General features: G+C 47.1%; 8 protein-coding genes across 8 annotated transcripts; 3 read left to right on the top strand and 5 right to left on the bottom strand.

The window, feature by feature from the left end:
* Nucleotides 1–1,257: 1,257 nt before the first annotated feature.
* Nucleotides 1,258–2,471, top strand: FOXG_04018 (uncharacterized protein; the record flags this gene model as incomplete). The annotated part of the gene is made up of 6 exons (XM_018381890.1): nt 1,258–1,330; nt 1,392–1,417; nt 1,469–1,505; nt 1,552–2,002; nt 2,047–2,419; nt 2,469–2,471. 6 exons carry the CDS (start codon nt 1,258–1,260, stop codon nt 2,469–2,471), a joined length of 963 nt encoding a protein of 320 aa, XP_018238495.1.
* A 639-nt stretch (nt 2,472–3,110) lies between these two features.
* On the bottom strand, nt 3,111–3,795 carry FOXG_18716 (uncharacterized protein). Its single transcript, XM_018398856.1, has 2 exons — nt 3,735–3,795; nt 3,111–3,669 (listed from the first exon to the last, which is right to left on the bottom strand). The coding sequence occupies exons 1-2, from the start codon at nt 3,770–3,772 to the stop codon at nt 3,213–3,215; spliced, it is 495 nt and encodes a 164-aa protein (XP_018238496.1). The 5' UTR covers nt 3,773–3,795; the 3' UTR covers nt 3,111–3,212.
* A 1,699-nt stretch (nt 3,796–5,494) lies between these two features.
* FOXG_04019 (uncharacterized protein) lies at nt 5,495–6,258 on the bottom strand. Its single transcript, XM_018381891.1, has one exon. The coding sequence runs from the start codon at nt 6,079–6,081 to the stop codon at nt 5,665–5,667; it is 417 nt and encodes a 138-aa protein (XP_018238497.1). The 5' UTR covers nt 6,082–6,258; the 3' UTR covers nt 5,495–5,664.
* A 4,669-nt stretch (nt 6,259–10,927) lies between these two features.
* FOXG_04021 (uncharacterized protein) lies at nt 10,928–12,712 on the top strand. The gene is made up of 8 exons (XM_018381892.1): nt 10,928–11,246; nt 11,291–11,377; nt 11,430–11,556; nt 11,607–11,724; nt 11,775–11,961; nt 12,009–12,180; nt 12,242–12,374; nt 12,425–12,712. The coding sequence occupies exons 1-8, from the start codon at nt 11,016–11,018 to the stop codon at nt 12,441–12,443; spliced, it is 1,074 nt and encodes a 357-aa protein (XP_018238498.1). The 5' UTR covers nt 10,928–11,015; the 3' UTR covers nt 12,444–12,712.
* On the bottom strand, nt 12,613–14,345 carry FOXG_18717 (uncharacterized protein; the record flags this gene model as incomplete). Its single annotated transcript, XM_018398857.1, has 1 exon — nt 12,613–14,345. The coding sequence occupies exon 1, from the start codon at nt 14,305–14,307 to the stop codon at nt 12,613–12,615; it is 1,695 nt and encodes a 564-aa protein (XP_018238499.1). The 5' UTR covers nt 14,308–14,345.
* A 336-nt stretch (nt 14,346–14,681) lies between these two features.
* Nucleotides 14,682–17,125, bottom strand: FOXG_18718 (uncharacterized protein). Its single transcript, XM_018398858.1, has 2 exons — nt 15,697–17,125; nt 14,682–15,632 (listed from the first exon to the last, which is right to left on the bottom strand). The coding sequence occupies exons 1-2, from the start codon at nt 17,063–17,065 to the stop codon at nt 14,887–14,889; spliced, it is 2,115 nt and encodes a 704-aa protein (XP_018238500.1). The 5' UTR covers nt 17,066–17,125; the 3' UTR covers nt 14,682–14,886.
* Nucleotides 17,126–17,368: 243 nt separating this feature from the next.
* Nucleotides 17,369–18,759, top strand: FOXG_18719 (uncharacterized protein). Its single transcript, XM_018398859.1, has one exon. It carries the CDS (start codon nt 17,373–17,375, stop codon nt 18,657–18,659), a length of 1,287 nt encoding a protein of 428 aa, XP_018238501.1. The 5' UTR covers nt 17,369–17,372; the 3' UTR covers nt 18,660–18,759.
* A 70-nt stretch (nt 18,760–18,829) lies between these two features.
* Nucleotides 18,830–19,784, bottom strand: FOXG_04022 (uncharacterized protein; the record flags this gene model as incomplete). Its single annotated transcript, XM_018381893.1, has 3 exons — nt 19,629–19,784; nt 19,202–19,574; nt 18,830–19,150 (listed from the first exon to the last, which is right to left on the bottom strand). The coding sequence occupies exons 1-3, from the start codon at nt 19,676–19,678 to the stop codon at nt 18,830–18,832; spliced, it is 744 nt and encodes a 247-aa protein (XP_018238502.1). The 5' UTR covers nt 19,679–19,784.
* Nucleotides 19,785–19,908: the final 124 nt, after the last annotated feature.

Consider the following 19,908-nt stretch of genomic DNA (forward strand, 5'->3'; position numbering starts at 1 on the left):
TGGGACAAAAGTAATGGATGCAGTAGGTCAGAGGAGGGGAGATGGCCTGGGAGCCACAACATGAGACAATGAACTGTATGTAGATTAAAAAAGCATCCGCACAACCGGGATTCACCGGTAGATTACGATATTCCATGCCATATTCAGGCGATGCAGGTCCTGACGCGTAGTTCTAGCGGTGAACCAATTATCATTCCTTAAGCATGCATCATACCAGTTCCTGCATCGCGATTATTTCCAGACTTGTCATTTATGGCCGTTTGGTCAGATTTAAGTATAAGCAGGGTGTTAAGACCCCTGTGCCCTGCAAATTACTCAGGACTCCCGCATCGGCACAACGGGATTCTCGCTGAATTATCTAGACAATGTTGCATCCTCCACGGATTAACCCCTCCGTTGACCGGGACTCGGGGATACGAGGAACCTTGGAATTCGGCTTTGATGTATCCGAGGAGCTAGGCAATTCATCCGGTTGGCGGGCTTAAGGGGATCAAGGATCTACGTAAATCCTGGAGCCGCAATAATATGGGTTTAAGATGTGGAGAACTATCCGTAGTCCCGTTTCTATTTAGCCAGCACAATTGCTGACAAGAAAGGGGATTCTATGATTAGTCAGTATTTTGGGCACTGAAGACTCAAAATAAGTCTGCGATCTATTGTGACTTGGCCCTGCAGTATACACTGTGACTTTTCCTATGTCGTCTCTAGCCCCCAATTGAGAAGCCTTACCAGTATCTTCAAGTCAGGTATTTTGGAAGCTTTAGGAGAGTGATTTCATGCTGAGCAAAATTAATGCCTCACAATGCGGGGATCGGGGTTCTTCTCCCTGTAACGGATCGGTTCCCGCAATGTGACTGTGTGTTGGTTGAGATCTGAACCAACAGCTTTGGCGTAGATTCATCTAGGATCACCCTAACTCCGCGGAGGATTAACACCACTGCAGAAATGGAAAAGGTCTGATGTTGTTGGCTTGGAACACAATTTCGACCTTTGATTGAAATGACCCCGTTGCAATGTAATTCATCATGATTCCTGCGTGGCAGTCAGTCTGTCACAGGCCGCTAATGGAGTGGCTGCTTAGCTTGCGCCTATGTACATATAGACTAAAGAGATCTTGTTACTTCCAAATCGAGAGTCGAAGCTATCAAACTGGCTCGAGATGAGGGTGGTTCAACAGGCCTTCGGTCTCGGTATGTGCCCGTTTCTCAGCTACCTACAACGCCCCTACAGCAAAGTGCGATCGCGATAATATTTCTTATGACGTCTCTTGCCTTTGTTACCAGTAGTGCCCGTATATATACCCGCTTGAGCAAAAAGCAAGTCGGCATTGGTGAGTGGCTGACACTATCGGCATGCATAAAAAAGAATTGAATCTGATCTAATGAACGCAGACGACTGGCTCGTCATCGCCGCAACGGTAAGCCTGTCGCCATCTATCTAAAGGTAAACCTAATGATCAACAACATAGCTGTTCTCGATTGGTTTGGCTGTACCGAATTACTTCTGTAGGACCCAGTCATGTGCTGCGTGAACTCAGCTCATCCCCAACAGTCTTCAAATACGAATACATAGGCTTTCCTACAGGCGATGTCCCCGATTCCTACGATGTCGAGCCGGTGTTATTCTATAACTGGATCATGCAAGTTCTCTACAGCCCGATCCTGGCGCTCGTCAAGTCCTCGATCCTTTTCTTCCTTCTTCGCCTCGGAGGCCATCGACGGAGTATCAGATGGTCAATCTATGCCTTGAACACATTCAACGTTACATTAATGATCACCATATTCACCACGGTCATCTTCCAGATCCCAATTGCCGCATTCTGGAACCATTCCGTAACGCCGCGGCGACAAATTGACGGGCCGATGTTTTATATCACGACGGCCATCATCACAATCGTTACAGATTCTCTTGTGCTTCTGATTCCGTTCTGGGTATTTGTAGGGCTGAAGATGCGACTAGCGGCAAAGATTGGTTTGATTGTCGTGTTTCTCATAGGCGGCGTGTGAGTTTGCATCGGTTGTTTGCCCGCAATCTCTAATCATCTAGGGTTACAACTGTTGCGATATTTCGTGTGATTGAGCTTCATAAGAAGTTCTATCAAGAAGGCTACGACTCCAGAAACTCTTTAGGCGACATTCTCAGCAGCATTGAGGTTAACCTAGCCACCATCGTCTGCTGCGGCCCTGCACTAAGACCGTTGTTCCGCAAGATGTTTCCACGCCTGTTCTCCGGTCGAAGCACTAATGAGACTGGGAAGTATAATACGCCCAGTCGATATGGAAATTGTGCTAGTGGTGGTGGCATATTTCACCTCAAGGATATGCATCGTAGCAGGACGCAAACGGAGATACGCGGATACTCACCAAATGGCAGTGAAGAGGAAATCATGACATACAACGGTATTCTGCGAACAACTGCTGTAAGTCGAGACATGTTGCAGATACTACCCTTTATATTCTGTCCAACAGTGACTAGGTTGACATTTAATATAACAAAGTCTAGTCAGTAGATAGAAACACGGTCACGGGACCGCAAGCGGGAGGGCTAGGAGGCCATGGAACATCATAAGAGCTTTTATAGATTTTTCAAGAACTCACACTGTTTTGCCAATATAGGTCACGCCATAAATATTAATATTAGAACTTTTGTTTCCGTAAGAGAATTAAGAAAATCAGATAGCATAGATTAAAATGTCTAAGACCTGCCCTTGCTTAATTAGCATATTTATCAGGGTAAGGTCCTAGACCTCTAGCAATACTAAAGCTTTTACCTACCATTATCTAGGAGACTCTTAGATATACTAAAAGTCTTATTAAACCTAATAAGATCTTTTAAGCTCTTACTGAAGTTATAGTAAACAAGCTATATAAGCAGAAAGAAGGGAAAACTATATATAAGGAAAAGAGTAAGGATATTATAAGCAAGTCAGGCACATGATACAAACATCAGCTACCAGGTCCATTAACTTAAAACAATACTCTTATAAATACAGCTTAGGTAGCGTATTAATTACCTATATAATTACCTAAGATAAGCTTTTTAGCATATCTAATAAAGTCTCATATATAAAGAGAACTCTAAATATATTCCCTAAGGAATAAAAAGGTTACCTCTAGTCTCCTATTATGGCTCCAACTGAACAGATATCATAAGCATAAATTAATCCACTTTTGTACAGAAAACTATGAGAATCCAGGTAAATGATTTATAAACTATTCCTTGCTGTGAAGAATCAACTCAATAGGGACACCGCCAGGTAAATCCTCCTTGTTGTATGGCCGAGGCGTCACCCAATATACTGACCATTCGCCACTGCCGTTTGGATTTCTCCATGCCACCCAGTGCCCATCATTTATGTTCTCATCGGCAATTCCCAGAAGATGGTCCCCAGTCCCATCATCAAGAACATTCATCGAAAAGCCATGATAGATCATTGAGCCAATCCCAAACGGTCGAGTTTCAGGAGAAGTCCGCAGCTTGTAGGGCCCTCGGCCGCTTGGGCCGATGACAGATAAGAAGTCTGACCTAAGGTCATCCTTTAAGATGAGAGCAGTTTCATTTATATTGTACTGCAGGCAAAAGTCTAGTGTCCCGACATTGTCAAGGGTCAAAATTAGATTCTTGTCCGAGTTATGCGTGACATGCATGCCATTCACCTCATGCGATTCGCTACAGCGCGTTAGTCATTTTCAGGTAGCTCTAAAGTTGTAAGAGTGTTGCTAGAAATAACGAACCATGAGACGCGGATAACATAGGTTTCAGATGTACTCATCGTAATGTATTCTGAAGAATATCAAGAATTAAGGACAGGTCGTAATGAGGCTTGACTCCGCCCGGATTTGCGGTTTGGCCGAGAGCCGAGAGCCATCAATATCGTATCCACTTACCCGATGTGGCTTAGAAACGATGCTGAACTGAATGTCAACTCGATTCTCTTCCCAGAGTTCTTATCATGGAATGGGAGCAAAGGTAATAGATAGTAAGGAGGACAACCCATATAATCTCTTCCATGACAAAGAATACAAAGGTTAGGCTCTCAAAGCTCTGGGAAAAAACTGTGATGGTGGCAATGGCAATTCTCAGGTTTGCTGAAACTAGAAAGCCCAGTGCTATCATTTGTTCTGTGAAAATACTTAATCTCTGAAGGCATGGTAAATGGGGTCCTAGCATTGTGCTTAAAATTTCTATTTAATAGAGAACAGACAAGCCAATTCACAGTGACGAGCTATCCAGTCATGGCTACCAGCGCCAAATCCCGATAAATGTGCAAAGGAAATGAAGGAAAGTCCAAAGGGTTCATTGGAAAATGTACACAATGGACCTTGAATTTAGCTATAAGGTCTAGAAACGAGAATGCCTAGTCTTCTGGTTTTTAGCTTTTCGCACAGCTCTACATCCGCTCGCGGATGGCTTAGGAGAGGAATCACTGGGTACGCTAGTGGCAGTTGGAAAGGCGTTGGTGATAGCTTCGAAAGTGGTTGGCTTAGGAAGCCTAGAGGTGACCAATGTAGTCGCAATAATTGGGGCGATCGTCTGGTCTTTGGCAATTGAGGATCTGACAGAGCCATCGGTAAGACCTCCATTACCGTCCTTGAACAGAGGAGGACCAGGAATGGTATAGTTCTTCAAAATTGTGTAAGGGTTGAAGTAGAGGCCCGGATCAGTGGGAGTGTAGAGCTTAGTGCCCAAGACACCCTCAGGCTTGGCAGTTCCCGACCCTATAGTCTCGATATTGAAGCATTGAGGGTAGTTCTGTACAGGGTTCAAATCCACGACACTCCACGACACATTTGTGAATATGGCGTGGATATGGATGCTGACTAATAATTTCGATGTGGAATGGGTGGAAATGGATCCATTATGGAAATGGATCCATATTGTGGAATTCGTGGAATGGAAACCTACTTCGTCCAACAATGGTAATTAATGGGTCCCGCCCGCCCTCGGTGACGTCAATGTTTTTGTCATTGGTCCATTAAAATCCGCCGTTGCTTGACGCAAAGGCAACACACCCACCGACGTTCCTGTTTCTTGTTATGCTGGATATTCGTAGCCGAACCGATATACCTATAGACGCGCCTTGCCGTCTCTCTCCGTCAAGATCCAGCTTTTGTAGAGCTGAAAGAGCCGTTGATTGTCCTCTTCTGTTCGTTCTGGAACGGATGTGGTTGACTTGGTAGGATGGGGAGTGGCCATTTCGATTTGGGGTAGTAACGCGAGTAACAGTGAAGCCCCCAGAATGGACTCATTGTGTACGGAGGAAAATGGGGTGGCAAATCGATGTTGTGTTGTTGTGGGTGATAGAAAGTACTTAGGATATGCGGGATTTCACAAGGAAATCAAGGTATTTTCGAACCCCACCTAAAATATTCCACGATTTCCACATGTGGAACATGTGGAAGGGGCTTCGTGGCGTGGATATGGAAATGCTGAAGCCCACGTGGAATGGAATGGAATGGATATGGATCCACATTATGGATCCATATGTGGATTTCGTGGTATGGATTTGAACCCTGGTTCTGTACGCCGCCAATCCTGTTTGACCCGTGAACAGCGATTATTTCGTGACGGAAGACATAGTTGCCGGCAGCTAGCGTCGAGGGTATCTTTGTCGTCCATGTTCGGTTGTTGTTGACCATCTTTCTAGCCGCCCACTCTTGAGTGTCAAAATCGATCTCCGCTTTCGTCAATCTTTACCCACTTGAGGGTGGTCTTGTCGACAGCGGAGCAATCGCCATTGCAGGGAGCCACATAGGTCATCATTGAGTCGAAATGAGCCCATTTAGTCCATTGAAAGTCGATGGCCCCGCCAGCGGCAACCTGAACAGTCAAATTGGCCGGCTTTCCATTCTTCTGGCAAATAATGTCTGGATGAGTATAGTTGTTTGGGGACACGAAGCCATTGTCGAGGTTCTCAGCAGACCATGCAGCCAAAGGAGGGAGAGCTTTGCCGTTCTTGGTATCATAGTAGTAGTTCATCATGTAACCTTGGTGTTCAGCACCATCAGTCTTGAAGCTTGAGACAACGCCATGTGCAGCGGCGTTGCCGACAAAAGCAGCCAAGACGAAGGTGAAGTGCATTTTGACGAAGAAAGACAAATCGAAGAACGAGCCAAGTAAAGCGGGAACGAGATAAGATAAAAAGAAACCGAATCTGAAAGAGAGGACGTGCAGTTAGCACCGGGCTTGAAGGAGCGGAAAGATGAACGCAGAGGGGAAGCTTGCAGGCAATTTCATGTTCTTTGCGAGGAGTTTATAATGCTAGATATCTTTAGAGATCTATTGCTACAAAATGTTAGACAACTGTAATTCGGAGCAAAGGGCTATGAGGGACCCTAAGCTGAAACACTAAAAGTTTGACAAAACGGAGTCCAAGATAATCACCTGCTAATTTTCCAATACCTGGGCCTTTATTTTCTCGGCCCCCGCGGAGAGCGGAGGGGGACCTGTGCTAAAATCACAGTGCTGGTGAAACATATTACATACACTTACTTTACCAAAGAGATGTATAAGAACGTGTTTCAGGTGTCAGTACTAGATTGGGCGTCTAACACTGCTCTCGTTGGCCATTCCACGGTGCCTGCCAGACTTGAACCATGGGCTCCCGATAGCCCTGACTCCCTAAACACTGAGGATGCGATGATTAGTCGCTCGCGGATAGTAATTTTCCACCAGACACAGCTCCCTCTCTCGACGAGCCAAGCCTCCGCCCTATGATAATTCTTTTTGAATGCCACCATGTTCTTCACAATTAAGCTATTGTACAATCTCACGGCGTGCGGGAGCGTTTTGGAGGCCCGAGCCATTCCTTCTCGTCACTCGCGTTTCGTGTTGAGCTGTCACTGGCTAGAGAGGGCGAAATTCGAGACACAGAGGGCTATACATGTGAGTACATGTAATAAAAGCGAAGTGGCAAAGCCCTAGATCAGCGCAGCCCCCAGATCAAATCCAATCAAACAAATTGCCAAACAAATCAATCAAATATGCCAAAATTTTATTTCAATCAAACAAATACAAAATCCTCGATTTGAAATAACATTTGATATATTTGATACACAATATGCCATCCAGCGTCCATGCTGCCAGACCGTTGACCGCGCTTTCACAGCTTACCCGGAACCTGGCTGGTGAGCGACCCCAGCCAATCAAAGTCATCCATCAAGCCTTCCATTAGTGAGCTACCCCAGTACCACGGTCAGGCTGGTGGGGGAGAAAGTAGCTCCTTAACTTTTACGTCCCGTCCTCGCGACATCAAGTCGCGTCGGTGCTAGTTTGTTTACCTTTCAACGCGTACCATTCCTCCCACGAGTCGACGCCTAACCCGATGGAATCCGACGACATCATGCTTCCTTCGCCTCCACCCTCTGCCTTTTCTTTTCTTCGACCACCGAGGAATTTGGCGAGTCAATTCGAGCTGACGACGCAGTCGGCATTGCCAGACCACCCTACTGTTGCAGATCTTCCGCGAGCAGTGTGGAGGAACAAACGATATGTTTTGGAAGAGTCCTTGTCCCGGAAGGGCTCGAAGGGCCGGAAGAGCTGGATCAAGCGCCATGGATTTTTTCTTGTTGAGATCGACACTAACGACAGTCCTTTGAGTCCTTACTGGGCCTGTCGTTTGTGTGACGCGAAGGGTCAGCCTGAGTTCTTCGCCGCTGCTGCTACGAGTTCGGCAGCGGACCATCTCCGCAAGTATGTGAATGTGAATGTGACGTCGCGAGCTTGAGCACTATTGACCAACGCCAGGTCTCACAGGATTTTCGAGAGCAGTCAAGCAGCTGATCCAGATCTGTCAACCGATGAATCTGAACGGCCTAAGCGACGACGCTTGCAGTACAGCGCCGTGCCGCGTGCTAGAGTCAAGATGATCCGAGAACTGAGCCTGGGACTTCTGATCAACACCAATGTTCCTTTTTCCTTCTTCAGCGATACATTCTTTCAGCAGCTCGCTTGGCAGCTTGACCCTCACCTAGCTGACCAGATACCATGGAGCCGGCAATCGATGGGCCGTTTGCTGGATGACACGTACAAGTCTAAGAAAGATGAGATCAAGCAGGAGCTCTCAGATGCCCTTACTAAAATCCATCTGGGGTTCGACCTGTGGACATCGCCTAATCGGCATGCTGTTATGGCAGTCACAGCTCATTTTCTTGACCGCCAGGGCAAGCACCAGTCGCGCCTATTGGCACTCCGTCGCCAGCTAGGGTGTCATAGCGGAGAAAGTCTTGCGGTGACGCTCGGGCAAGTTGTGCGAGAATGGAAGATAGAGGACCGAGTCGGAACCGTGATCTCGGACAACGCATCTTCAAACGACAGCTGTCTCGTGAACTTTTACGGAGATCTCGACGCAGAGATGAGTCTGGCGGACGTTCGGGCCAGACGTATGCGCTGCTATGGGCATATCCTGAACCTGGTTGCTCGCGCCTTTCTCTACGGCGAAGATTTCGAGTCTTTCGAGGCCGAATCGCAGGTATTTGATCTTCTCGGCCGGCGCGAGGATGACCTACGACACTGGAGAAAGAAAGGGCCGGTGGGAAAGCTCCACAATGTTGTCAAATTCATCAGATCTTCCCCTCAGAGGTGTGAGCTCTTCAAAAGGATCTCACGCGAGAACGACGAAGCACAAGAATACCTCTTGGCGAGTGAGTCGACGGCAGAGCTAGAGGTCGTAATGAATAACGATACGAGATGGAACTCCACTTATCTCATGATCTCTCGAGCGCTCGTCAAGCAGGGAGACATCAGGGCGTTCTTGGTCCACCCAGAAGTGGAGAAATGGCTACCGGAGGCCGACATGCTGAAGGGAGATGACTGGAGACTGTTGGCAGAAATCAAACTTATTCTTGAGCCATTCTATCTACAGACTATGAGAACGCAGGGCTGGGGCAGCGAAGGAGGTAACGGACGGCTCTGGGAAGTGATGACGGGTATGGAGTACTTGCTGGAACACCTAGAGGATCGGAAGCTGTTCCATCATGCCGTTCCAGACGAGGCAGGGGGGCAGGACACCAACTCGCAGGCCGAGCTGGCTCGAGGGCGACCAGACCGTAACCGGCAGCTTCCTGCTCGATTTAGGGATTGCGAGACGGATATCCATCCGCGAAAGTCCAGGCAAGGCCCCTTGTCAGATCGTGGCTCGAGACAATGCGATGATGGATCAGGCAAGCCATCAGGATCATTAGGAATCGATGACATGGGAAAGGATCACCGACACTATTTAAGACTGTCCATCATGACTGCCTGGCAGAAACTAAACGAGTACTACACCAAGCTTGGAGACTCACCGTTGTTCGCTGCATCCATCATCCTCCACCCATCACTCGGCATGAACTATCTGGAGGTGAACTGGGCGTCGGAAGAGCAGCTTGTGTGGGTGAGGGATGCCAAAATTGGACTGTCTGACTACTTGGACCGTTGGTACCACTGCACCCCGCCCGGTGGATGAGCAGCAGAGAGATGATCATGGACACATCGACATCCTTAAGCGTACCAAGGACGCCACCTGAAGTTAGCGTGTTCAAGCAATGGATTAAAAGCAGGACAGCGAAGACCACGGTGATGGGAAGCGAGCTTGAGCGGTATCTGCGGCTAGAGCCGCAAGAGACTGAGGATCCAATCGAGTGGTGGATGGCTCACCAGGGACAATTCCCGATGATCAGCCAATTGGCTCTCGATATACTCGCGATACCGGCGATGGCGACTGATTGCGAGAGGTCGTTCAGCCTAGCCAAGCTAACGCTGACGACGCAGAGGCTTTCGATGACGACGGAAACGCTGGAGAAGTTACAATGCCTTAAGAACTGGGTCAGACATGGTGCGGTGAAGCTAGGGGCGACAATAGGTGGGGGGGAGGAGGTCCAATGGGAGATTGGAGATGTTAGCATGGAAGCATAGAGAGTCAGATTTGAAATATTTGAAATATTTGAATAAATATTTCAAACAACAAATCCAGTCTTGAGAGTTATCAAATATCTCAAATATGACCCCGGATTTGATTTGTTTGATTTGAGGGCAGCGCTGCCCTAGATTGCACAGCCTCTTAAAGTCTCTTGTTAAACTCGAGCATACAAGGCTGGTATATCAGATCGGGATCACGATCCTCTAACATAGTTGTTGGCACCCCAGATACCTCATCGTTAACTAATGGCTTTTCCAAGCTTGCAGTAAGTCCAGTCTGGGTCGTTGAACTCCCGCTAAGCGAAAATTCAGTCCGATTGTTTTCGGGAAAAGAGCACAAGAGACCCACAATGTGTCAAATGACAGGTGATATCTGGGGTTTGTATTCGTAGCAGGGTAGTTTGCAGGGCTCTGGATAACCGCGACAGCGCTTAGCAAGCATAAAAGGACAGTAGAAATGAATAAGTAATAGATATTGGGGGCGGGCACTGCGGCCATTGTTCCGCAAGATTTTTCTTTGTCTTTTTTTAGGTCTGAGTTCAAATGAGCTGGGAAGTATACCACGACTAGCCGATATGGACATGAATTTTGTCCCAAGGATATGTATCACAGAAGAACATAGACTGAGATTTGCGCAGACTCACCAGGTGGCAGCGAAGAACAGATTATGGCACACGGCAAGATTTGTGAACAATCGCTTTAAGTTCATGTGAGCCCAAAGATTGCCTTCATACTTCGCCTGACACTAAATAGGTTGACATGAACTATGATCTACGTTCAGTAAAGGGGTCGCAACCAACAGGATAGGAGAACCGCATTAAATAGATTATAAACATGCTAGTTATGAGAATTCAAATCCACCTACCCTTGGCAATATATGTAGCACCTTGAATATCGACATTGGAACTTTTGTTGAGATAAGAGAATGAGACGCGATAACGTGGATTAATAATGCTCGCGGTCTGTCCCCGCTTAATTAGCACGTAATCGGCATATTTAGCACGCAAATCGCCAACTAATCAATGACGATTGCGGGGACCCCCAAGAATCTCAATCACCCAATTCTTTTCCTCTTATCATCATTCATTTGAGGATATACAACATCTTCAAAACTTACAATGACGACTCAAGCTGATCCTGAGAGTCTTGCGCGAAGTACTGAGCAGACGCCGCTGCTAGCGGACCAGCCATCGCCGGAGATAAATGAAGCCGATAATGAGCCGGAAGCCGAGCCGACTCCGGAGAAAAGGCCGAAGAGCTGGTATGCTTGGAGGATATTCTGGGCTGTGCTTGCGATAGTGGTATTGGCGGTTTTTATCAAAGGCTGGATCGATGCAGATGAGACTGAGGTGAGATTGCCGTCTCCATGAGAAATGCCTACTGACTTGTTTAGTTTGACCTCAAGAAAGCCCTCAAGCGGGCTCTTGGCGGAGGACTCAGTGGCGCGGCAGCCATGGTGCTGCAAGTCTTACTACTGATGGTAGGCTATTGTCTCGAAAGTATGAATATGGTTCGGCTGACAGCGTGCAAAGCCTCTGCGGACAATTATGAACTATCAGTATCGCCACGGCACGTCCTTTACAGTTGCCACGCGGACTCTTTACACCGAGGGCGGAATTCGAAGATACTACCAAGGCATCGCACCTGCGTTGTTCCAAGGTTTGTGCTACTATCCACGGCCTTGGAATACTGGTATCTGACTTACATAGGCCCAATCGCAAGATTCGGAGATACGGCTGCCAACGCTGGTATTCTCGCCTTGCTCCAATCAAATCCTTACCTCAAGAATCTTCCATCACCTATTAAGACCATTTTTGCCTCTCTATGGTAAGTCGGAGCCCGCGTTCCTCTGCAGGAAGAAGCTTATTAGTTGCAAGTGCCGCTGCGTTCCGCATGATCCTCACTCCAATCGACACTTTGAAGACAACCCTCCAAGCTCAAGGTGCCCGTGGAACAGCCCTTTTGCGACGACGTATCAAATCGAACGGAATTGGCAGCCTGTGGTGGGGGGCTTTCGCTACCGCTGCTGCTACTTTTGTCGGCCATTATCCTTGGTTCGCTACGGTAAGTCCAAATTCAAATTTGAAAGACAAGAAATTGACATGTTGCAGTACAACTACTTGTCCGAGGTCATTACTGAGCCCCCCAGACATCCTCTGTTCTGGTGGTTGCTCCGTCTCGCCTTCATCGGCTTCTGCGCTTCAATCGTCTCCGATTCCATCTCCAACTCACTGAGAGTTGTCAAGACCTATCGACAAGTCAATGACACCAAGGTTTCGTATGGTAAGGCCACCTATATCACGAGCAGAAGCCAAAGTCAAGAACTGACATCATCATGTTTTAGCCGAAGCTGCACGCGCTGTGGTCATTCAAGACGGGGTTATCGGCCTCCTCGGACGTGGACTCAAGACTCGCATTTTGGCCAACGGCCTACAGGGCATTCTGTTCTCTATTCTCTGGAAATTATTCCTCGATCTGTAAGTAACCCTTGAATCACGTTGTTGGCTGGCTACTAACACTCTGGTAGGTGGGAAAAGAAGACCTGAGTGTAACGGGCCAGACCGATATCAATAAAGGTTTCGGCTCATCTGTTAAGCAAATATATTTATGAAGGATACAACTCAATAGATTCCAAGATGGTTTTGCATGTTTTCTCATCATAGCAAGTCATATTGTAGCAACTCTGTCTCCGCATAGGTTTTAAGCAGCTAGACACTAAATTATTGAAATTTCCTCCAACACCTCAAGCCCTGTCCGCATCCTGTGTCGTTCCCTTTCAAAGGGCGACTGGGGACTTTGGCCATCTATCGCAACGACCTCACTGATGAGTTTGTATCCTTTCTCAGTAGAACGGAGTACATAAGGACAGGATGTGCCCATGAGCAGCCAGATTTCATCGCCCAGTTCAGCTTCATTCCGGCATTGGGGGCGACCTCCACCTTCTAAGATGAAGCGCTTGCCCCCAAAACTCGGGAGCTCCTTGCAGAACGTTTCCAAGATACTGAGGCGCAGCGCCTTTACAAGTAGAACAGTGTTCTGGCCGCCATCAGTACTCCTACCAAATCTGATGGAACCAATGGCATCTCGTCTGATCTGAGTGGTGATACTAGCGAGTGGAAAGTTCTCCGAGTGTCCAAAAACAGAGAGTGTTGAAACAGTCGAGGAAGTCCAATCAGGCACCCATGATGGTAATTGGCATGAGGGTGCCTTGGCAAGTTGAAGCGCGTGTAAAAGTATGCTGAGATCTCCCTCGAAAAGAATTACCTTGACTGCAGTATCAATCAGTACGTGTGAGAGAGTATTAGACTTGGAATAATTGGGCGTGATGTTGTATCCCGGGTGAGCAAGTCCCAGTAGGGAAAAGATCTTATCTCGGGGGTCAGTGGCCTTGGAATGACGAGCATCCAGGACCAACTTCTTAAAATCCATATTGCACTCTATCGGACCATTTCCCAACAATGTCTTTTGAAGAAGTAAGAACCGAGCAACATGACAAGTCTCCAGAGTGCGATAGTGTCGGTTAGTGAGAGTTTTCATTTCTTTCTTGAGCTCGCTTCTCGATGGTGAAAGTTCGGGAAAAAGCTTCTCGGGGTGATGGGGGTTGGTGACTAGATCTGAATGACAGATGGCTTGGAGCCACGACAACTCGGAAAATTCGCGGGCTTCCTTGTGATATAAGAAGACTGCAGTTTGGGAACAAGCAAACTCCTGACGAATCCAAGCCCGGCTCCACCATGGACATTCAAGTAGATCGTAAAAGGCATTCCAACCTTTGACATACTCTACCATCGTAATAGTGTAGGAATATTCAGCAGCATACTGATATACATCTCGCTCCGAAAACCAAGAAAACGCGTTTGGGCAACGCTTGTCTTGTCGGTCTGTCGAGAGGCAAATAAACGTTCCATGAGAATTTAAATAGATGTCTCGCATGAATGCTACTTGGTGCGATCTTTCTGAATTACTGTGCTGATTGATGCATATCTGGTCAATCCAAAGAATGCAGTCGTCCTCAGAATACTTGGTAGTGCTCCAATATGCCAGTGTCTCTTGAAGGGCACAGTCTAGATTGGCAAAGACATTGAACTCGAGCCCTTGTAAGATCATAGGTCTGGTGTTTTTGGCGCTACCTGCGCAGTAGGATATTGTGTGATATTTGCCGCTAATGTCTGCGAGCTTCTGTGGTGGGAGAAGATTGCCGTGGATCAAATCACTTCCAGGTTTCTTGAATACGTGGACCAATCTGATCTCGTGCTCCAGATAATTGAGATCATGATAAGAATATTTCGTCAAGAAATGCTCATTTGTCGGAGTTGCGAATATTTCTTGTGAAGGAGGCAAGTCTTTGGTACTTGTATCCTTCGAGACCTCGTTTTTTGGAAGCTCCTTACTTGTTCCCAGGTTCGACATGGTTGCTATCGAGTTCTGATAGAGAAGAAGAAAGTTGAATGAGCCGTTGTGGTGGTTAAGTGATGGTATTGAGCAAGAAATGAGGCTGTGGGGGGGCAGTGCCGCCACCAAAGAATACGCCTTTGCTGAAAGCTACAGGTAATTCTTCAACTCGAATAAGCACTGGAGTATGACGACCAGGGAAAAGTGGGAAAAGGTTGCCGCGCTTGATTACTACAGGATGGCTGAGTTATGAACGCTTTGTTCCACTTTCCAATAGCCATCTCAAAGATGAGGGTCTGCTGATTGGGCATCAAAGTGCTGTCAGCCGTAGTACTTAGGCAGTAATCGAGCAGCGTCGTTGTTTGTCATTTCAGGCACGGAGTGCAAATAAACCTAGAATACTATATATTTTAAATGCAATCAATTAAGAGTGTATACTACAATCAATAGATAATGTCAATCCCCAAAGCTAGATCTCTATTTCGTAATCGAGATCTTGTGACAGTTGACTGCAAAGCCAACCAACAAGTGTTAGCTTTGACTTTGAGTTCGATTTCCAGTTATTCCCTATGTGCCTTCAAGACGCAATCCAGTTCATCAAAGGCTGAAATATATCTGGCCACTAGGTATAAACTGGCCAAACACGGAACCACATCCCATAAGAGCCGAGTCGGCACGAGAGGTATCTGGAAACCGTAACAGGCTTGCTGAAGGTTGTGTCTCTGATATCTCGGACTCAAGGTCCATTATAGTGGTGAAATTGAACTTCGTCCCGCTGATGACCTTGGCAGAGATTCGAGCAATGACATTATCATCAGGTGACCACATTTCCATACGTGTATCTGACAGACTTTGGTTCTGTGGCATTGGCAAGAACTCAGATGATCCGGTATCGGATGACCCGCTATAAGTAAGGCTTCCTGGGTTATTGCCAAGAGAGTTAGCCATATGCGGCCGCCTGTGGCTAGGAGCTGTGGGTGTTGGACTACAGGCCATGAGTTGGGAAGCGGTCGGAAGCTCTTCAGGAGCCGCTATGGAATCCTCCGTCGCCCAATTGGATTTCACTGCCGATGATGAGATATGCTCCTCCTTATTGACTTCCCTTAGGCCCACTTCGTGCCCAAGATCATTGAATACTAATGCTTGACTTTCATCTTTCAGGTCAAGTTTAGGAGACCCTAGTGTGACGAGTCTTACATCTCGAGAATACTGTATAATGTCGGAGAACAGAGTCTGCGCGGTTATCATAAGTGCATATGGCTCTCGTTCGAACACCGCTATGATTGAGCCGCATAGCCTACCCGAGTCTCGTAGGACAACCCAAGAACCGGATGTGCCACGACCTGAAATATATGGCCAGTGATTAGCTTACTATCCTTCCAAGACTTCACTCCAAGGGTCACTCACCCAAAGGTGCATTCAGACGAATTTTACGTGTCCATATGGTCGTGCTCCCAACAGAAAAAGGCAATTTCGCTGGTTGCAGAAAACCTGCTGAGCCTTCGATTCCATTACCCAGCAAGACGAGTATTTCGTGCTCGTTCGCCGCCAACCAAGAGTCAGGACACATATTCGATACATTCTTTCGTCCATTAAAATTGTAAATGTTGTCGTTGTGGCCTAAAGGAACACCAAACTCCTTTCGAGATACAAGAGCAAAGTCGGCAGGTATCGGGCCAGTTGAAATATTGACGAGTTTCAAATACGGTGCTTCGGGCGAAAGGGGGACCTCGGCTTGTTGTATAAAATTGATCATCCCTGATAGGGTTACTGGAACCCAACTGCCGACCTTTTCAAGACCGATATAGCCGAGATCAGAAATGGGGTCTGGACTTTTGGTATCGTTCTCCACGAGCTCGCACTCATCGCTACTTGCTTTTCCGTCATCATCCTCTGAACAAGAGTTCGAATCAGAGCTTTTAGGAGTGCTTTGTAGATCGTTCCCGTCCATCGGGGTCACCTCGTCCGTGTTTTGCAAGAAGTAAAGGAGCATAGTGTGTCCAGAGGTCACCCCAGCCGCGAGTGAGGCATTGATGACCAGTACGCCTCCGATGCGGGATACTTCCTGATATACTATTCGCCCATCTTTAACAATGGTAGTTAAACAGACCTCACCACATTCGTAAGGCATACTGACGGTCCACCAGGTAACATGAGTATGTAAACTTGCGCCATTTGATAACTCGATGCCCTTTGTCAAGCTCAAACGTTCTAACGGCACAGAAGCTGGGCCGTTTGCTGACCTTAAGCCACCTTCAGCGAAGGTTAATGCATACTGGACCGAATCAAGTCCGAGTTTCCGAACTTCCTTTTGAAGCCTTTTCCAAACAGTACTGCTTCGAATGGCTTCATCGGTACTCCTTATCCAAATGCTTGGTTTTATGATAATTCGCTGCTCGTTGGGCAGGTGAACACCAGCAAGTCGTAGCTCGACGGTCCATGGTGTTGTTGCAAGTGACTTTCTCCATATGTTATTCCATATTCTGTTGAACTCCGGTGCAAGCTTCTCCCACGTTTCTGAGGCTTGTTCGAATAGGTGTTTGTATTGAGATTGCTCGGGCCAATGATGATTGGAGTACCAGACGTTCTTGGCTGAACAACAGATGCCCCTGGCCGTAGTTGGAAGTGAAAAGCGGGATTTATCAAATTCCAGTTCTAGAAAGCAGGGTTGCACCAAAAGACGGCCTGGTAGTTGGCATGTTGTTATCTGTGACGGACTTGTTGGTGGTGTAGTGAATAATTCGGTCTCGGATGAAGTGGATGTCATTCTTAGCATAGCACGGAGACATTTTGTGTTTTTTTTTGTCGACAAAGCCTGTGATGCAAGGAAGGTTGGAAGAAGGCAAATCGAGTGTGATCGAGTGTGAACAATAATCCGAGCGGGGGATGGGGATTCTCAGCCGCAGCAAGGATGACCAGAGAGCCTAGCAAGACAACACCACCCTGTTATTGGTTGAACCCCCGGTTCATCATGCAAGCCACGGCCACGCTGGAATTCGCAGAGCACAAAAGAGTGGCCGAAACCAGTTTTGCCTGCATAAAGTGGCATGTGGCTTGTCAAGGCAGACTGGCTGGATACGGCGATGAGAGGAAGCCCAAGGCCTAGAAACAGCGGTTCGCGTCTCAGTTGTCTGTTGCAGTATTGTCTAGGGCCATTATCTCTCTCGTCATCTTTCATTTTTGAATCGATTCTGCATAGTAATTCACGTTCAATCGCATTCGTTACCTTTATAGCTTGCGAAAGCTTTGGCCGAATAGGGCGATGCTGGCCAGCGGCACTGACCTCACAACACAACTTGGACAAAATGGCTTTACGGCAGCTGAAAAGCGACGGGAAATATGGAATTCTCAATAAAATATGGCCACGCATGACTCGAAGCGACTTTGATACCTATATGGATCAATACGACAGATACTTCTTATTCTTGGAAGAGCAAATGGAGTTAATTGAACGGAAGTCAATTCTTTACTCGACGAAATCCATCAAAGAACTTGCATCAATTATCGATCGAATTCGGCAATATCCTCATAAACCAAAGTCCGAGGTGTTCGAAAACTCATCAGAAGAAACTATGAGATCAGCCGATATGGCCATAAGGATCTGGCTAATGATCCACATTCAACATTCATCATCTGGATCAACAGGTTCTTGGTGGTGGCCGAAAACCATGCCATTGAATCTACTGCTGCAAAATTGGTCTACGCCGAGCAAAAAGCAAGATCGCAAAAGTCGACAGATTTCCCAAAGCTTTTCTATTGCGAACCTAGCTCACTACTACGGTTTCCAAGTAAAATGGACAAGTGATCTGGCCCAGCATCTGAGCATCGACTGGGAGTATAAACAAATTACAATCTTTGAGCACGTTATTTGCTTGCGAAATCACCTTGCATACCCCGACGACTGTCCACTCCCGAAGAGATTCGTGGGAGAGGCAATTGATACGATCAAACTGCTTTTTCCAGACGACAAGGACACGCAAGCATTCTTATCGAGAGATGGAAGAAAGTTCCTCAAGATTCCCTTTGGGCGTGAGCGTTCATTATCACTTGGAGACTTCTCATATTGGGAAACAGAAATCTCACAGCTATTGGACGTCTGGGAGCAAGGCCCCAGCGGTTGGTCTCAGCTACGACTGCGGCCTGACCGCAGTAACTTCTTGGAGTACTCTACGTTCTGGGCTGCAGCAGTTGTTTTGCTGCTCACTGTTATTAGCATTGTATTTGGCGTGGCTGGCTTGGTGCTCGCTAAGAGAGCCTTGGATGTCAGCGTCAAGTCGCTTGATGTGTCGGTCAAGTCATATGAGTTATCTCTGGCTATTGCATGCGCTGAGGCGAATGCGACGGAGACCTTGCCAGCTTTTTGTAAATAGCGTCATGGGCATATATTTAGTGATTATAATTACTTCAACATGGACTGGGTAGACAGGACTCTCACTATAGGCTGAGCCTGTGAGTCTATCATCAGTATTGTATAATCGTTCAATTCGCAGGCCGTTCCTGTAGCGCATGTTTGATCTATGTGGAAACTGGTATAACACTTCTACTCAAGATGTCTCTTGAACCAAGACACTGCCTGGTTGAACGCTTGCTCCTTGGCAAACAATTGCCTCTTATCTTTCATGTCTCCCTTGACAGCGAAGCCATGGTGAACTCCAGAGAACAGATTGATCTGGAAGTCCTGCTTTGACTGGGACAGGATGCCTTCACTCTCATGGCGTTTCTCTACTGTGAAAAGATCATCGAGCTCTGCAGCTGCGATGGACAGAGGGCCAGTGATGGCAGACAGCTCCTCTGGCTCGACGAATGATGGATGGGCGATGAATCCAACTTTGATACCATCCTTGTAGTGACGAATGAGGTGCTATGAGTTGTTAGCTGTCTGGAAATCTTCACGCTTGCGTATGTAACGAACTTTGGCTCCTAAGCAGTATCCAACGGCAGCGATCTGGGTAATGCCAATGCTCTTTAGGTATTCAATACCAGACACGACGATGGGATCCACAGCTTCCGCCGTGTGGGGATTCTTTCCATCAGAGCCCTCACCAAGCCACTTCATAATGTCGAATCCCTCTGGCATCTCCAAAGGCACTGGATCCCCATTAAAGGTGTCAATAACAAGGCATGTATAGCCCTCAGCAGCGAAAGCATCAGCCATAAGTTTGCTGTTTTGCCAAATACCAAAGATGTCTGGGAGGTAAAGAACAGCCTGCTTGGACTCCTTGGAGGACTTTGCTAGATATCCGGTGACATTGCCGACTTTGACAATATCTCCCTTAGGAGTTCCCCTAAAACGTCTTAGTTGATAACTTCACCAAGTGGAATTATTGAGAGTGACTTACTCATGGAGATTGGCGATAGTGCAGCACGCAGCAGGAGGATGAGAAGCCATTTTCGATATCGTTTCAGCTGATGGAGTCACGTCGTTGAGGATCACAATTACCACGATAAGATATGGAACACTACCGCATGCATAAATACGATAATTTCCCCAATTCTAATCAGTTACTTGACAACAACTAGTCTCATGATCAAGTTAGTTCGGCTTGGACCTTGACTATAAACGGAATGGTCCGTGATCCGTTCCGAAGGCCGGAAGGTGGGTCAATGGCATTCCGGGGT

This window comes from Fusarium oxysporum, chromosome 4 (genome assembly GCF_000149955.1).
Source record: "Fusarium oxysporum f. sp. lycopersici 4287 chromosome 4, whole genome shotgun sequence".
Classification (NCBI taxonomy): domain Eukaryota; kingdom Fungi; phylum Ascomycota; class Sordariomycetes; order Hypocreales; family Nectriaceae; genus Fusarium; species Fusarium oxysporum.

Coding starts and splice junctions, on each gene's coding strand:
- FOXG_04019 (XM_018381891.1), bottom strand. CDS start 6,081: ATGCACTTCACCTTCGTCTTGGCTGCTTTTGTCGGCAACGCCGCTGCA.
- FOXG_18718 (XM_018398858.1), bottom strand. CDS start 17,065: ATGCTAAGAATGACATCCACTTCATCCGAGACCGAATTATTCACTACA. Junction 15,633..15,696: donor TCGTCTGAATGCACCTTTGG/GTGAGTGACCCT, acceptor CATATATTTCAG/GTCGTGGCACATCCGGTTCT.
- FOXG_18716 (XM_018398856.1), bottom strand. CDS start 3,772: ATGAGTACATCTGAAACCTATGTTATCCGCGTCTCATG. Junction 3,670..3,734: donor TATGTTATCCGCGTCTCATG/GTTCGTTATTTC, acceptor AACGCGCTGTAG/CGAATCGCATGAGGTGAATG.
- FOXG_04021 (XM_018381892.1), top strand. CDS start 11,016: ATGACGACTCAAGCTGATCCTGAGAGTCTTGCGCGAAGTACTGAGCAG. Junction 11,247..11,290: donor TCGATGCAGATGAGACTGAG/GTGAGATTGCCG, acceptor TGACTTGTTTAG/TTTGACCTCAAGAAAGCCCT. Junction 11,557..11,606: donor CGCACCTGCGTTGTTCCAAG/GTTTGTGCTACT, acceptor TGACTTACATAG/GCCCAATCGCAAGATTCGGA.
- FOXG_18719 (XM_018398859.1), top strand. CDS start 17,373: ATGAGAGGAAGCCCAAGGCCTAGAAACAGCGGTTCGCGTCTCAGTTGT.